General features: G+C 37.1%; 1 protein-coding gene across 2 annotated transcripts in view; it reads left to right on the top strand.

The window, feature by feature from the left end:
• DCN (decorin) overlaps positions 1-18510 on the top strand; it is a 37346-nt gene that overhangs the window by 1921 nt on the left and 16915 nt on the right. The window contains exons 1-3 of one of the 2 annotated variants that reach the window (XM_068969994.1): positions 1336-1449; positions 2202-2448; positions 14506-14618. In XM_068969994.1, the coding sequence (XP_068826095.1) occupies positions 2235-2448; positions 14506-14618 (327 nt within the window). In that variant the 5' untranslated portion in view covers positions 1336-1449; positions 2202-2234. Of the gene's footprint in view, positions 1-1335; positions 1450-2201; positions 2449-14505; positions 14619-18510 lie in introns of those variants that run through there. The other variant, XM_068969993.1, reaches the window with a different exon arrangement.

Here is an 18510-nt window from a genome sequence, read left to right as displayed (position 1 = left end):
TTAATATTCTTTTTTTTGGATTAGTGAACCAGGCCTTTTTTTTTTTTCTGGAGGAAAGATCAGAAACAGACATCTGCATTAATTTCTCATTGCTCTTTATTAAATCTGCAATTAGTTTGCTTCATTTTTCTCAAAAATTGCAAGACATGAAATATGCAAGGCTAGCAAACTTGTGGTAAACCGTAAACATTGCATTTTAATGTGAAACAGACAGAAAACCACTCCCTGAGATCCAGTCCAAGGGAACCCTGCCAAAACAATAGGGTCTCCTTTAAAAGGCAATGCAGTAACTGAGTGGGAATGGGTTTCCAGAGAGAATCTGATACTGAATTTAAAGGGGCAGTGTGAATAATAATCTTCGTGGTATTATTTTAAAGTCACTAGCCTGTATTGCATATGTGCTGCCTTTGACGTGCTTCAGTAATAAATATAAACTAAGAATAAAAGTGTAAGAAATTTTAAAACATTTGTTTCCCCTTTAGTGGATCTAGGCAAACGTTTCCAGAATATATATTAAAGTTAGCACATATGAAGACTTTATCTTTTCTGTATTGCTATCATTTGGATAGTGACTGGAAATAACATGATTAAAGATGATGAGACTAAAGATAACATCTACAATGTGTTTGGGGAATATTTTGAGCAGTTTTAATGGAGTTTGAAAATATAACAACTCAAAATAGACTGTTCTCTCCATGATAACTACTTTTCTTTATTCAGATTTATTAAGATTTTGTTATTCAGTTCATTTAGTTCACTTCAGCCATCTAAACAACCAACTCAATAACAGAGATGTATATATATCTAGAAGGGCTTGTTAAATGAATGGATAAAAATGGTATAGATGAGTTGAAATCATATTTTTGTTTATCAATTTGTTTACAAAATAATCCTATAAAATTAGATAACATATATCATATAAAATAAAATAAAATCAGATAGGATTTTCCATATGTGTTTGCTGGTTTACACAGTCCTTACAAAGGATGCATTTGAGAAACCATCCAAAAGATTTATGTTAAAAACTGAATCATGCTTATATCAAGCTCAGGTTTTCAATTTGATATCTTTCTTATGCTAGAAATTTAATATTTAAACAAAGATAACCATATTTTAAAAAAATCAAATTTGGTTGCTAAGAACAAATTGAATAACTTGTATTATTAATAAATTGACGGTCAACTGAGTCATTTATGGGCAAAATATTGTGCAAGGCCCCGGTACAGAACAAAGGATAATAAGACACGCCCTGAAGGAGTACATCTTCGAGTGGGGGGGCAGACCAAGCACGCAAAACAAATTACAATATAATGTGATAAGTTCTTTAAAAGAGGTAAGCAACGTGCCTTGGGAGCACAGAAGAAGGAGGACGCAGCATCCTCCCTGGATGCGCGAGAATACACAAGGGAAGCCCATTATCTCATTTAGCCTTTACAACACTCTCACAAGGTAGGTATTTTAAATGGTGATTAGCTTTGAGCATCAGGGTTGAAGTGGGGACTGGGAGTAGAGAGAAAATGGAGAGAAATATGGCTTAAATCAATATGGTGTCAAATCGTGCATGGTCTTATTTGCAACAGAGAGGATGGAGACTTTATTGGCAAGCTGTGAGAAGTCAGCAAAGGATTTGCAGTAGAAAATTAATACAATGAAATCGAATTTTTACAAGATGACTTGGGCAGCAGAGTGGAAGATGGCCTGGAGTGGAAGAAATATTCGAGGCTGAGACTAATTGAAAGCTCTTGTTCAGGGAGTGATGAGAAGGGTCTGGACTGGGATAAATAAAGTGGGATGGAGAAGTCAGATTGGCTTCCAGAGATATTTCTGAGCAGGAATTGGAGAACTCTCATGTATACAGACAAAACTTGTTTAACTGTGGCACGGCTTGTGTTGAGTGAGCATTGAAAATTCCAATGTGATTTATCATCGCAACAGTTTTGCAGGTTGACTATATAATCTGTGGTCTTAATTCAGACCCCAAATTCAACGAAGCGATTCAAATACTATTTAAATTTTTCTTCATAAGTAAACAGTGCAAGTTCATCTCTACTGAACCTTATTACCTTCCAATATATTTCTAATGTTCTGCTCCTAACAGTATATAAAATATTACTTTTTAGTGCTTATTTCTATGTGCACTCCACTTACATAACACATACATTAGGCAAGGCTATTCTTCTAAACCTTCCGCTATTTCCCAGGTTCCTCGGTTGTGAAAATACACGAGAGAAATCATGAAGGCAACTATCATCTTCCTCCTGGTTGCACAAGTTTCCTGGGCTGGACCGTTTCAACAGAAAGGCTTATTTGACTTTATGCTGGAAGATGAGGCTTCTGGGATAGGCCCGGAAGAGCGCTTTCCTGAAGTTCCTGAATTAGAGCCTATGGGCCCAGTCTGCCCCTTCCGTTGTCAGTGCCATCTGCGAGTTGTCCAGTGTTCTGATCTGGGTGAGTGGGATGCCGGCTCTCTACCTACCTTGTCTGCTTTATTCATGGGAATGGCTTCCCTGGGAGTGCAGCATTTTCAGTTTTAATTTCTGCAATTCCAAATGTGAGAGACAGTGCCACCTAATGAGGAGTTAGGGAAGCAGAGTAGGAGTGAAAGAAGTAACTTTGAAGTTAGGGGACTTGATTCTTTTCTTTAAGTCAGAGAAGCATCACTCTGCAATCTTGGACAAATCACTAAAAAAATTTTTTTCTAAGCTTCATGGCTCCCCTTATGTAAAATAAAATTTTGAACAAATAATATATTGTGTTCTATGATTCCAAGGTGATAGATTATTTGAAGTCTGTGATTTGCTCCCATGAAATCTTAGATATTAAGAAAACCTGGGTGATCGCTCTACTCTTGGCTTAGCCCAGATAGCAGGGTTTGAACAAAACTGTAAAGTATGCAGTGTTATCAAAAGCAAAACCAGTAAACTTTTAGAACAAAAATTTATCTTTCAAGTACCAAAATTCTCTCATAATCCCTGGGTCTTAGTTTTGTCTCTGCCTTTGGAATTTTGTAATCTAGCTGTTTATATTCTTTAGAAAGTTTCAAAGAAAATCTTTATGACTTATAATCTTTATACGTCATGGTATAAATATTCGATATGATCATGAAGCCTATATCTTTAGCCTAACACTGCAAATGCATTTTGATTTATTATCTTTCAAGAAAAAGTTGGCCTGGGAATTCCAAGAGCCATATACTCAGAAGATAAATCTCCAGAAAGCTTGGAGCCCCAGCAGATGAGCCAAAGGGGAATGAATTTAGCTTACATGGCAGCTGATTCACATTTCTCTTTTCTTTTAGTTCATTTTCTTACTGGAAAGAAAAAAAAGAAGGAAAAAACCTCACAGAATGATTCTGCCATGGAGCATTTTCTTATAGAATAAACCCCGTAGCTTTGTAGAGTACTTATTTTAGAAATCCTATACTTATTCAGAATATGCTTTCTAGCGGTATTTTGCAGGAAAATTTGCCACTAACTCCTAGAGCTGGAATAAACACATACAGGAACCCAGGAAAACATGAAGCATGCTAAATAGTAACAGCTGCTGAAATGCAAACACTTTGAGCTAGATTCTTCGATGCTAACATGAACTGTATAGCCATTTAAACCCAAATAGAAAATGTAAAGGGAGATTTTAAAAGGCTACAGGATAATACCATTAGATTAATTAATTATTCTTTCATTCAGAAGATATTTTGAGATCTTATAATGGGTCAGATCTGTTCTGGGCCCAGCAGAAAAAGCAATGAGGAAGACAAATATGGTCCCAGTTCTTGTGGGTCTGTTATTCCACTGGTGATGATTTTCCTTTTTTTGAATTGTATATTCGAGACAAAGGGGATTAGATTACTACCAAATTCTACAGAAACTTTTATAGCATCTAGAGATAATCTCTATAACTGGTTTAGACAAGATATCTAAAGAAGAGAATAAACGTGTGATGGATATACTAGTAGTAAAATTTTTCAAATGTTGCAAAAATGGCTGGGTTCCTAAGAAGTGTGACGAAAATGGAATCTCACTTTGCCTGAGCACAAGTTTAAAAGGATCCATAATCCCCATGGACTGTAGCCTACCAGGCTCCTCTGTCCATGGGATTTTCCAAGCAATAGTACTGGAGTGGATTGCCATTTCCTTCTCTAGGGGATCTTCCCTACCCAGGGATCGAACCCAGGTCTTCCGCATTGTAGACAGATGCTTTACCATCTGAGCCACCAGGGAATTCCTACATATATTATCAACAATAGAGTTGATATTTTTTTTTTTAAATTTTAAAATCTTTAATTCTTACATGTGTTCCCAAACATGGACCCCCCTCCCACCTCCCTCCCCACAACATCTCTGTGGGTCATCCCCATGCACCAGCCCCAAGCATGCTGTATCCTGCGTCAGACATAGACTGGCGATTCAATTCTTACATGATAGTATAGAGTTGATATTTTTAAGGAAGATGGGTCCAGTCACTTCACTGAAGTTTTATTTTTTTCCATATAGTTTTACTTTGCTTTCTTGATAAATAACTCATAAAGCTTGACTCTGATGAAAGCATTGGGACAGTTTATTAATTGTCTATCATGAATATTTCCCAAGCCTATGGTTCAAAACTAAACAGAAAAATGTAACCTTGGGAAACATCAAGTCATTGATGTGGCTGTTTCGTGATACAGTTTCTTGGTTGTCCTTGAGATTGTTTTGTTTATTTTGTGTTGTTTTCAAATGAGAAAGTTTTCCGAGTTATCTTTTTCTCTAAGATCTCAGAGAGTACAGTATTCCTTTGGGCTTAATGATCTTTTTACAGAAGAAGTAGCTGAGATTGAAATAATGATTCATTTTGGGGAGCCATGTTTGAAGAGGAGCCCTGAGTTCGAGTGAGCAATGAATGGTCTCATACAAGTTACTTTTATTATTTTTTTTTTATTTCACAGATGAGTAGTTAAATACATATTCAAAAAATTGGTATTTCTAAAACAGAAAATACATTTTTTAAAAAAGAAAAGCAATCCACTTGCCTTTAAAGAAAACACTGTATTCACATTTTCAACAACAACATAGCCTCTGCTCCCTTTATGATCATGGTAAGCTGTTCAGAGTCTTAACATTTTCATCTGCAAAGAAATCACAGTCCTAAAGATCCTGTTATCTGTGTGAAGTACCTGGCCCATAGTAGAGGTTCAATAGGTTTTTGCTGTGTGATGATTATATGGAGTAAAAATGAAAGAAGCATAGGAAAAAGCAGAGAAGTGGACAATCTCATTAATAGTAAAAGCAAGCATGCTAAGTCACTTCAGTAGTGTTCAACTCTTTGCAACCCTATGGACTGTAGACTGCCAGGCTCGTCTGTCCATGGGATTCTCCAGGCAAGAATACTGGAGTGGGTCACCATGCCCTCCCCCAGGGGATCTTCCTGACCCAGGGATCTTGCATTGTCTGGTGGGTTCTTTACCACTAGCACCACCTGAGTGAGTGAGTGAAGTCGCTCAGTTGTGTCCAACTCTTTGTGACCCCGTGAACTATAGCCCACCAGGCTTCTCCATCCATGGGATTCTCTAGGCAAGATTACTGGAGCGGATTGCCATTTCCTTCTCCAGGGGATCTTCCCAACCCAGGGATTGAACCCAGGTCTCCTGCATTGCAGGCAGACGCTTTAACCTCTGAGCCACCAGGGAAGACAGCGGGAAGCCTAAAATAAAGGCAATGAAGTTTATTTTTTAAATTCTCTAGTGAGCTGAACATGAAGCTTGAATTATTATCATTTGTTGTTCTTCAGTTGGTAAGCAAAGAAAAAATGCAGTGCCCTTTGGGATAAGAAATGTGAATGCTTATCATATAAACAATTAATGTTTTCTTAAGGATTATTTTTACCAGAGCTTTTAATGAACAGGGAGGAGCTTCAGTGTTGAAGGACAATACTGCTTTGTCATCTTATTATCCAAACAGTGTTTAATGTAAGCAAACATTTCTTATTAAAATGTCTGATTATTTTGCCGTAAGAAGTATTTCTGACAAAGTTAAACAACATGTCTTTAAACAGTTCTTTCAAAGCTGAGATGTAAAAACTGTGAAGTTAAAAATGAATAATCAGCCCATGGGAAGCTTGAAGTGTTCAAGAAGACTTGTTGACTATTTTAGTTCCTAGTTGCAACTTATCTGAATGGTATCATATGTTTTTCTAGGGCATGGGGAATTGAAAAAGTAAACATATATTTTAGCCTAAGAAAGTTATGAATTCTCCATTGATATTGACCAAATTATTTGGCTGAGCTTGTATTTAACTTGTAATTTGAACCATAATTTTATGAGACACATATATTCTTTTCATTATCTATCCTCTTAAGGCATACAAATACACTCATAATTATAGCACTTATAAAAATATCAATATAAAAATAAATGTAGGGTTAGCAAATTCAGAAACCTATGGATTTCCTTAAAATAATAAACCCACAATGTAACTCATTCTTGTCAGATCTTTTGAAAAGATGCTTTGTTTTACACACCTAGTACCTTAAGGGAAGACAGTTCCCTTATTTATGTACTCTTTGGCCCAGCCATTCATCTTTGGATCAAGTGTCACCAAGAAGCATTATTTGGTACTTTCATCTTATTTATTAAAGACAGATCAGCCCTAACTAGTGAAATAGGCATAAGTATTGCTTTTTGACTATTCTTCCAAATTAAAGCAATGTTTATTAAAATTTGTATTATAAACAACTTTCAAAAGATTTGAAATATCCTTAAAAACACTTGATCATGGAAAGATCTTGGGTTATGAAGTTCAACATCTCTGGACTCAAGTTCAGCTTTACCATTTATGGTGGTTCAGACAGAAATTAATCTGCCTGCAATATAGGAGACGTGTGTTCGATCCCTGGGTTGGGAAGATCCCCTGGAGAAGAAAATGGCAACCCACTCCAATATTCTTGCCTGGAGAATCCCATGGACAGAGGAGCCTGGTGAGCTACAGTCCATGGGGGTCGCAAAGAGTTGGACACGATTGAGTGACTAACATGGAGACTGAGACCTATAACTTTGAAACTTTCAAAGCCTGTCTCCTCACTGGATAAATGGGAATGTCTCTTACTTCATTAGGTAAGAATAGAAAATATTTATACAAACTGTTTTTCATAGTAAATGTTATGTCCAGTTTACTACTTAAGTAAGCTAATAACATGAGGCTATTTCTCATCAGTTCAGTTCAGTCGCTCAATTGTGTCCGACTCTTTGCTACCCCATGAATTGCAGCACGCCAGGCCTCCATGTCCATCACCAACTCCCGGAGTTCACTCAAACTCACATCCTTCGAGTTGGTGATACCATCCAGCCATCTCATCCTCTGTCGTCCCCTTCTCCTTCTGCCCCAATCCCTCCCAGCATCAGAGTCTTTTCCAATGAGTCAATTCTTCGCATGAGGTGGCCAAAGTATTGGAGTTTCAGCTTTAGCATCATTCCTTCCAAAGAACACCCAGGACTGATCTCCTTTAGGATGGACTGGTTGTATCTCCTTGAGTCTTCTCCAACACCACAGTTCAAAAGCATCAATTCTTTGGCACTCAGCTTTCTTCACAGTCCAACTCTCACATCCATACATGACCACTGGAAAAACCATAGCCTTGACTAGATGGACCTTTGTTGGCAAAGTAATGTCTCTGCTTTTGAGTATGCCCTCTATGTTGGTCATAAGTTTCCTTCCAAGGAATAAGCGTCTTTTAATTTCATGGCTGCATCGTTTTTATTTTTACATGAAATTAAGAAACACTAAGTATATGGCTTGCCAAGCTGGATACAAAATAGTACCTTTTCTTCCCTCCTCTCCCAAAGAAAGCCATATCACATCCAAATATAAATAGGCAAAAATTAGAAAATTGTGTAATTATCAAATTAATATAATTATCAAAATAGTAGTCTTCAAAGACTCTTCCTTTGAACTGAATTGGTTTTGTTTAGTAGAGAACAATAAAGTGTTTGGTTATTTTATAATCATAAATGATTCACAACCTATATAGGTAGCCCTCTAACGAAGAGGCCAGAAGGTGGAACATTTTGTTTTTCCAGGCAAAAGCATTATGAATAACTAATGTTCTTAAAATGTACCTCTTGATGCAAATAATATTTTACTTGTCTAAAATCTCAGGGAAATGCACAGCCCTTTAAATTGCATAGTTTTCTTCTTTTTAAAATCATTTTGCTTCAATTAGGAAAATTTTGTCAGAGGTCACCACTTGGGACTTAGATACCACAACATCTAAGGGGAAGCTGTTTTTTGAGAAGCAAATCTTATGTATGAGGTAAATGAATCATTAGACTTCTTCCATGAAATCATCTTGGAAGAATAAATTAGTCCTCTTTGGCAAGGGTCAGAGAGAATGCTGGCAGCTTAGTTGCTTTCATAGTTTATATCTAGCTTCACATCAACAGGGATGTGGGATGACCCTCATTCAGAGTTTCAGATGCATCGAAAGGGTATCTCTACACAGGAGGCTGTGCACGGAGCATGCCCATTGGCTGCCTAAAGTAGTTTGGATAGGAGTAGAGTATGACAGATCTCAGATGCAGCAAGAGGAATGCTCAGGTATGATCCAGATAACCAAAGCCTCTGACTCAAGGGGTTAAAGAGAAGGAGGAGGAAGAGAGGAGTCAGAGAAGGCCAAAGGAAGCATCTGTCTCCTTGATCTGACTGACAACTAACATATCCCTGGTTTCCTTCTTAGTCCCAGAGGGGAGAAGGAGGCAGCTGTGTGGGATCAAGGCATTTGGTTAGGCTGCAGCTGTGATGCATTCTCCTCTGGAAGATCATTCCTGGCTCCAGAGGACAGGATGGGAATAGGTTAGCCAGAATATCAATTTCCTGGATGAAAGAGGAAATGCAGAAGACCCTCTAATCTTAATTTTCTCCTTCAAAAGAGTAGTGAGAAAGTTATGTATTTCTTTGAAAATAGGCACAAAGGAGAATTAACTCAGTTTGCAATCCAGTCTTAATAAAAGGAAGAAGCCCTGTAGCAGCTATACTGTAACACTCAAGATTCAATTAACCCTTGACTTAGTCTGGAGATGGTTTTCAGGCAATTTCTTCAGCTTGTCTGCTTCCATGATTTCACTGTAATCTATATTTGCCTGATGACAACAATAATCAATTAATTACATTTAATAAATGATGATTATTCATTACCTTTAATCATCTATTTAAATATCTACTTTCTGGGACTTCCCTGGTGGTCCAGTGGTTAAGACTGTGCTTCCAAAGCAGGGGGCAAGAATCCAGTCCCTGGTCTGAGAACTAAGATCTCACATGCTACACAGCATGGCACAAAAAATAAAAAAAATAAAACCAACCAAACAAAATGTAATTAGATTGTTATATAAAAATAAATCTCTGTTTTCCCTACCAGAAGTAAAGCATGGTGATAATTTATCTTTTGGCCCTCCACTCCAAAAAGTGTCTTATACTTGGTAGGTTCTCAAACATCAGTAAATGCTTGATATGATTAAATTAACATATACATGACTTAGTGCCTGAATGAGTGCTTAATTTTATTTTCTTGACTCTATCAAGCTGGAAACAGGATAGAACATGACTGACTAGGAATTAGGAGTCATGAAACTGTAGTGTATCCTTTGTTATTCTTGTGGAGGATGACTATTGAACCAGGAGTGGGCTTCCCAGGTGGCTCAGGGGGAAGGAATCTGCCCACAATGTGGGAGACCTGAGTTCAATCCCTGGGTCAGGAAGATCCCCTGGGAAAGGGACTGGCAACCCACTCCAGTATTCTTGCCTGGAGAATTCCCTGGACAGAGGAGCCTGGCAAGCTACAGTGCAAGGAGTTGCAAAGAGTAGAACAGGACTGAGCGACTGACACACACACATAGAACCAGGAGGTTTCCCAGGTGGCTCAGGGGTGGAGTCTGCCTACCAGTGCAGGAAATGTGAGTTTCATCCCTGGGTCAGGAATATCACCTGGAGAAGGAAATGGCGACCTGTTCCAGTATTCTTGCCTTGAAAAATCTCATGGACAGACGAGCCTGGCAGGATACAGTCCACGGGATCCCAAACAGTTGAACACAACTGAGCATACATACACACACACACACACACACACACACACACACACAGAATCGGGAAGCTCAAACTTTCCTTAAGTTATTTGGAAAGAGAATTAAATTAAAGGGAAGTTTTAGTATTTCTGAATCCGCTGCCATCAGTGTTAAATTGCCATTTTTAAGAGAAGAAGGAAACATGCATGCCTTTAGCAGAAATGTTTTTTGATGGACCTGGGACTCCATTATATTATACTGGTCACGTGTCAAAACTAAGTGTATCACTATTGTCTTGATTATTACATGGGAGACAGAAATATTAAAAAAGTGTTGGAAGTCAACGAGAATAAATCTTGCAGTTTGGACCACTGCCACAGGGCAGAAAACAACAAAAAAGGCATGGTATTTTAGGACATCCTGGCCTTTGTCCAACATGATGTTTACCAGATTGCTGAAATTTACTAGCACAACAATACCATTCATCACCGAGACAACTAGGAAAAAAAAATACAGTTCTTAAAAATATGCTTCTTATTTGCATTTATTTCAGAAATGATTTCCCGGTAATGTCTTAAATAGAGTTTTATTTATTTTAATTAATAACCCAATTTTAAAGAAGATAAAGTTTCCTTTATTGAATTTGGAATAGCAGCTAAATATTTCAGTCTAGCCTTGAAAACAATTGCGTTTTAACAGAAGATTTAGAATTCTATTAAAGAATGCTCACTGAAAAATAATTGGATTTAGGAAATCACTTTGTTCCTGTTACTATTCTGAATAAATATTACCTCAAAACTTAGTGACTTAAAAATAATTTTATTTGCTCATAATTTAGGCTACAGAAGATGTGAGCAGGTCTTAGAAGGGCTGCTCTCCCTTGCGGTCTCAGGCGTTTGCAATCAGGTGGCCATGTTTTCCCAGATGGCGCTGAGTGGTAAAGAACCCACCTGCCAGTGCACGAGATATAAGAGATGTGGTTCCATTCCTGGGTTGGGAAGATGCCCTGGAGGAGGGCATGGCAACCCACTCCAGTATTCTTGCCTGGAGAACCCCATGGACAGAGGAGCCTGGTGGGCTACGGTCCATAGCGTCACACAGTCAGATGTGACTTAGCATGCATGCATGTTGGCTGATGCCATAACCATGGTGAGGCTGACCCAGACTGGGTCAGCTCAAGACAGCTCACTCTAGTGACAGGCAGTTGGTGCTGCTGTTGCCTGGGAGCTCGGCTCTTCTGTCATCTGGAGTGTCTTCCGGTGACCTCACCAGCACAGTGGTCTCAATGTAGACAGACTCAACTTACATGACCCCACACTGTCCCCAGAGCAAGCATGCCGGAAGAATTGGGTAGAAACAGCCTTTTCTGACCTAGTTCCAAAAGCCACACCATGTCACCCTCACCTTTAGTTCTTAGAGACATCATAAGGCCATGCCAAATTTGAAGGGAGAAGAATTTGACTCCATCTTTCAATGGGGTTGGACAAGTGTATATTGAATAAGAATGTGTAGGATCCTGAGTTTTACAACTAAGACCTGGAACAGCCAAATAATTAGCTTTTTTAAAAAGAAGGTCTATTTTAAATGGAGGCAGGAGCTAGCCTCACAAAGGTGTGTGTGCACATATATATTTGTATCTGATCATTTACATTAAAACTAACCAAATTTCCCTATAGCTTTCTGATTTTGACACAGACTAATAAGATCATCATAGAGTCTACCCGATCAGCATTTAGGAATCAAAGACTAGCTGATATTTAATGGTCCTTCCCTTTGTGACATTGTAAGAATACGTAGCTAGGATTATTCCCCCTTGGTATTCTTCCTGTAATTTCTGAGTGAGCTTAGTTAGCACTCTGATGCCTTGTCTAGCCCTTTTCAGGATGTTATTGAGTCTGATGTCAGAACAGTTCTTGTTAGGGATATGAATAGGGATGACAGGAAAAAAATAATATACTGTTGGAAACCAAGAAATAGTCTTTTCATCTGCATTTTGTCACTCCAGTTACATGAGCTTGTTCATGTCACCTAACTTTTTCTAAAAATCATCTGAAAAAATGAAATTTTCATACTGCCTTACCTATTTCATTTGATTGCTGTGAGATTAATGAGGTAACATATTTTCATTTTTTATAAATTGTAAAGCTATGTAAATATAAAGTTTTAAGATAGAATATAAATCTGTTAAGTCTCTCAAGTGAATATGAATTTTCTGGCAATTCAGAGATTGTAGGGTTATGATTTTAATCATTAAGATGACTCTCTAACAACTAAGCTGCAAAAGCCACAAAACTGATTTTTTTTAATGATAAATCATCAGGGGAACAATGTATATAATTCACCCCACGTAGTTCTTGTTATTATAAAATTCTAGAATGACAACATAATCAAAATGATCAGCCATCCAGATATATCATTTTTTGTCCATATCTGAAATGAACCTGCACTTTGGACTGAACAACTGTTAAGGCAACTTTGACACTGAACACTAGAATTCACATTCAACTATGTATAAAAGTAAGCAAAAGTGGAAATTAAGACTTGGACAAAGAAGCCCATGATGTAATAATAAAATGTAGGCAGTAAGTTTTTTCCAAATGAAAGGAAACATGTCTTTTCTTCGTTAAAGAACATTAATTATCAAAGATTTGGCAGAAGTCTGACACTCCTTAATTGCATGAAATTAGCAAACTGACATTTCTGAAAATGGCAATGATCATGAGTGTATAGTACAGTTAAATATCCTCCTACAAGGTAGCTGTTCTGTGGTTTGCTGTTTGTCACTGAAAACACTTCATTTCTGTTATTCCTCTGTGAACTATTTCCGTAGTTAATTCTTAGAATATATTTATGCATGTGCAGAATCATCTGCATTTTGATATTCAAATTTATAACCATAGCTAACCACTGAATTAGAAACTATAGATTTTTTCCCACTATCATTAGATCAGTAATAATGTGAAAATTATTTGGAAAGAAATTAGAAGTTGGTGATTTCAGATACATTTTCTGTAAGTTCCAAGGAAATATGAAGATAGAAATATGGTTACCTTGATAATCTACCTTCATATGCTTATATATAATAAAAATCAAAAAGATATCTTCCCAACCTAGTTATTGTATACCCTGTTGTAATTTTCCTTTTAATTGAAAACTGTAGATTGAATTCTTTTTTCCATGAGAATTTGGTCAATTTCTATCTTGTGCCTGCTATATCCTCAGGCAGGGCCTACCTAATAAAGTAATGATGTCTAAAAATATTCAATAAGCCTTTATTGAATGAATGAAAGAATGATCTTCAGCACTTCAAGTTTCAGATATGATGAAGAGGTTAAAAAGCATTTCTGATTTGTTATACAGTCTTAAAATATTAATATGAAAATGATCATATGAATTTGAGTTAATAAAATATCATCTTATATTAATATGGGACAAAGCCCATGGAACAAAGTAAGGCAAAAGGCCTCAGTTCAGTTCAGTCGCTCAGTCGTGTTCGACTATTTGCGACCCCATGAATTACAGCACGCCAGGCCTCCCGGTCCATCACCAACTCCCAGATTTCATTCAAACTCACGTCTATTGAGTTGGTGATGCCATCCAGCCATCTCATCCTCTGTAGTTTAATATTATCTCTATTAACATCCATCATGATAATTTATTTTAAATGCCGTACCTTTTGTAGAAAAGCAGTTTATCCTTATACATCTAGTGGAATGACTATGAAAATGTTTTTTTTAATGCCATAGAACGTTTAGTTTTTCAATGTATTTATATTTATAAACTAAAACCTCAGTTATTTAGATCCAAATTTAAGTCTGAAAGTAATGCTTTGTGTAATACATTTTAGAGAAGTTACAATCACAAATTTTATTCATTTTATTCTGATTGATAGTCATAAAATTGATACTGTTTTGTGAGTTAAAACTGAAAGAACCATTCTCCCAAAAGTTTGAATAAATTTTCAAGTTGTTGACACAACAGCATGGTTACATATTCACATAATTTAAATTTTATATGTAGATCTATGACAGGGCTAAGTTTATCAAAAGAATATTTGATGATTGGTTAAAGTTCTCTACTGAAAGCATGTTTATATAGAAAGGTATAGATTTACAAATCACTCCCACTTATCAAAGAAATGACTCTCTAAAATAAGAACAATGAGGTGAAACAGACTGTGTACTGAGACATTTGAACCATACCTGGCAAAATATTAATTTCTATTTTATGTGAAAGAATAATTACATGGGTAAATAGTTTGCTCTGTTTATGATTTTTTCTAATAAATCCTTTGACTTTGTTAGAAAAGGCAAAGCAGATATTTTAAACAACAGTTGATATAATTCCTAGAAGAAGAAAAATATGATAGTGGAAAACTATCACTGAAATACTAATGTCTTTGTAAACACATTCTTTGTGACTCTGTGGTCATGTGTCCCTTTTTAATGACTGCATGTTGCTTTTCCTCTCCTGCTAGGTCTGGAAAAAGTGCCCAAAGACCTTCCTCCTGATACCGCGCTGCTGGACCTGCAAAACAACAAAATAACTGAGATCAAAGATGGAGACTTTAAGAACCTGAAGAACCTTCATGTAAGAATTGCTATTTTCTTGAGCTATAACAAGATCTGCAAAGTATTTTTGAAAACAAAACGTACATAAGGTCAAGAGTGCTCCATGGTAATAAATAAGCACATAAGTGTTTATTAAATTCTCTTTTTAGGGAGTGATGGAGTAAAGCAGGATATTAACCCCTAAAAATCAGAGCCAATTTTCTCACATATACCCCTATATAGGCTCCCAGGTGGCTCAGATGGTAAAGAATCTGCCTGCCAATGCAGGAGACTTGGGTTTGATCCCTGGGCCAGGAAGATCCCCTGGCCCACTCCAGTATTCTTGCCTGGGAAATCCCATGGACAGAGGAGCCTGGCGAGCTACATTTCATGGGGTCACAAAGAGTGAAACATGACTGAGAGCAACAACTCTTATATAGCTTTAGTATCGGCTGTCCAAAAGATACATTATATCTTAATCTTCTCACATTTCATCGATAAAAATCTTTCTCTTTCCAATATCTTTCCAGAACGTATTTCAACAGGGGAACAAAATGGACTGATCTTAGTTTATTTCATTGTTCTGTTTCCTTTAGGAGGCTCAAGAGACATGGGTTTGATCCCTAGGTTGGGAAAATCCCCTGGAGGAGGGCATGGCAACCCACTCCAGTATTCTTGCCTGGAGAATCCCATGGACAAATAAGCCTGGCAGGCTGACTCTGTCCATGGGGTCACAAAGAGTGGAACACAACTGAGGGACTGAGCATGCACAAGCTGAATCCTTATCTGTATCTGTGTGTGTATTCTGATTTTTCACTTCCCTCTAATCTATTATACTGTAACACAGTCTACCAGTTAGGATTCCAACAGAAAAGGGATGTTATAATCAAAACAGTATCTACTTATCAACCTTCAGACAGCCAAGATAAGAAAAGCAATAAACATTTACCCAGTAGGAGAAAATTTACCAGACTTTCAAAAGGAAGCAAAGAATTTTTCCTTGATATTTTAAGATTGCTTATGAAACAGTTAATAAAAATAATAGCACATAATAAAATATCATCAAATTACTGAAGTAATGTAAGCACATTATGATGTAAGTAGTGAATATTATGGGCACTAATGATGAGAAAAAAAGAGACATGTTCCTACATCAGGTTACCCAGATAGTGTTTTGAGATAATAAGAGACAAAAGGGTCATAGAGGATTAGCAGAATTTTGAAAGGAGAAGAGAGTTTTCTGTGCAAGAGGAAGGAAAGGCAGAAGAAAATGAGCGAGAGACAAGAATAGAAGATGGCTAAAGTGAAAGATACAGGCTCCAAAATAGTGGAAGCTAAGGCCTGAGGTGGAGATGAACCCTGGACAAGTGGGATCCTTCTCCACTGCCAGAACACAGGACATGGGACCCTACTCATCTTCCTCTGTTTTTTCATGTTCTGATCTCACTGGGAGTGAGCTGATGGAGTAACAACAAAGTTTGTTAGTGATTCTTTAACTATTGAATAAGTTAAAAGAGGCAATAATAAAAAAGTGAATATATTAGCTTCAATAAACAAAAATATAAAATACTTCACTTTATTTGCATAAATTTACCCTCAAGCTACTTTGTGAGAAAGGAAAAGTCTCTTGATCTCAACTTCCTGTTTGTTTAAATATTATCTCAAAAGTTTGTTTAAACTCCTCGTACCTTAAATAAGAGATACCTAGCTTCTGTGACCTTCTCACTAAATCTGATGTCTGTAATAATGTGTCCTTTCTTTGCTTGATCCCCTCCTAAGTATGTTTTTAGGCAACTTATCATCTTGGCAATCCCTTTCTTTCTAATTTAAAGTATATACTGGAAGAAGAGAGAGAGTTTATTAGAGCTTCTAAACATTTAGAGGATGTTAAACAGCTATTTTTCTCTTACTCTTTCATTCATGATCATTTCTATCCTTGTTATTATGCAAATAAACATCATAATTTTAGCAAAGAAAGCCACCCTTGAATGAGAAGGGAGAGAAATAAAAATTTACCAAGGATTAAAATGGAAAGGATTTAGGAGAAAAACGTTGCTTTTTTCCCTCAGTCAGTTCAGTTTCTCAGTCGTGTCTGATTTTGAATTTTTTCAGTTTACAACTGCACCTCCCTATGAGCGGTATGTACTGCTTGAGAGTAGTTGTATTCTTATAAATAGCATAAAAATAAATAATTATCCTATAAATAATGGAAAGTTAAACATTTTAATCCAACATTCTGTGTGTTTCCTTTGAGTTAAAGTTTAGTTGCATTCGCGCTTAGTTGCATCTGACTCTTTGCAGTCGCGTGGACTGTAGCCCACCAGCCTCCTCTGGCCATGGGATTATCCAGGCAAGAATAGTAGAGTGGGCTGCTGTTTCCTCCCTCAGGGGATCTTCCCAACCCAGGGACTGAATCCATGTCTCCTGTGTCTTCTGTGCTGGCGGGTGGATTCTTTACCATTGGGTCACCTGGGAAATAAATCTAGTAAAAAACTTAAGTTAAAATGAATAAACATCATAGCAAACATTTGTTGTTGTTGTTTTTTTTTTTGGATTTAATAGATATGTGTTTTTTTTTAATTGATTGAAAGAGTCTTTAAATTCTATAGTGCTTTAATTTTCAAAAAGCAAAGCACTTGTTTAGTCATTACTATGGGGCTTGTCTGATGGGTAAGCTGGTAAAGAATCCACCTGCAATGCGGGAGTCCTGAGTTCAATCCTTGGGTTGGGAAGATCCCCTGGAGAAGGGGATCCTGTGGCTACCCATTCCAGTATTCTGGCCTGGAGAATTCTATGGACTGTATAGTCCATGGGGTCCACAAAGAGTCAGACACAATTGAGCGACTTCCATACACGTACTAAGCACTGTTTCTAATATCTTATATTCATTAACTTATTTAATTCTTATAATTATTCTTATGAAGTAGACACTCTAGACAACACCTCAATACAGATGAGGGCACACAGACACGTGAAGTTATGCTACTTGCTTATTGTCACACAGCAAATGATAGCCAGAGCTTGACATCTAAGCTCAGGAGCAGTCTGGCTCAAGTCTGTGCATTTATAGTTGCCTGTAAATATGATAATAACAATAAAATTTCTTAAAAGAAACCTCTGGTATAGTATGAGCCCTACATTAGTGCCTTTGGGGAAAGTTGAACATACTATTAAGTTGGGTTTCAACATTTTTTCTTTCAATTTTATTGAACTATAATTAATATGCAGCACTATATATCTTCACCAGGGATACCATGGTGACTCAGCCAGTAAAGAATCTGCCTGCAATGCAGGAGACCTCAGTTCGATCCCTGGGTTGGGAGGATCCCCTGGAGAAGGAAATAGCAACCCATTTCACTATTCTTGCCTAAGAAATCCATGGACAGAGGAACCTGGCGGGCTGCAGTCCATAGCGTCACAAAGAGTCAACTGAGCGAGTAACACTTAAATTTTCATACAACTTTAAGGAGTACAGCATAATAACTTGGCATACATATATTGTGATTACCATAGTGTGTTTAATTAATATCTATCATCTCATACAGATATTAAAAAAGAAGAAGAACAAATGTTTTCTTTGTGATGAGAACTTTTAGGATTTAGTCTCTCAGCAATGTTCAGTGTTCACTATAGTCATCATTTTGTACATTACATTCCCAGTACTTACTGGTCTTAAGACTGGAAGTATGGACCTTTTGACTACTTCCTTTGATGAAGGTGGGGAAAATGCTTTTACTCCTTCTGCCACCGTATTTTTATTGCCATTTTTTCATCTATTCACTTTTTCATTATCTCTCCCCTACCTACCAGGCTACATCACTTTTTCTTCAGTTACAAAGAAGTAGGTCGTTCTGATTTTTTAAGCCTGTGCTTCAGTTGTAGGTTAAATGGCACTCAGGGCATTTTCTGATCCTCAAGCAACAGTATCCCTC

This window comes from Capricornis sumatraensis, chromosome 4 (assembly GCF_032405125.1).
Source record: "Capricornis sumatraensis isolate serow.1 chromosome 4, serow.2, whole genome shotgun sequence".
Lineage (NCBI taxonomy): Eukaryota > Metazoa > Chordata > Mammalia > Artiodactyla > Bovidae > Capricornis > Capricornis sumatraensis.
The sequence above is the reverse complement of the archived record's forward strand: the minus strand, read 5'-3'. Positions and strand labels throughout refer to the sequence as shown.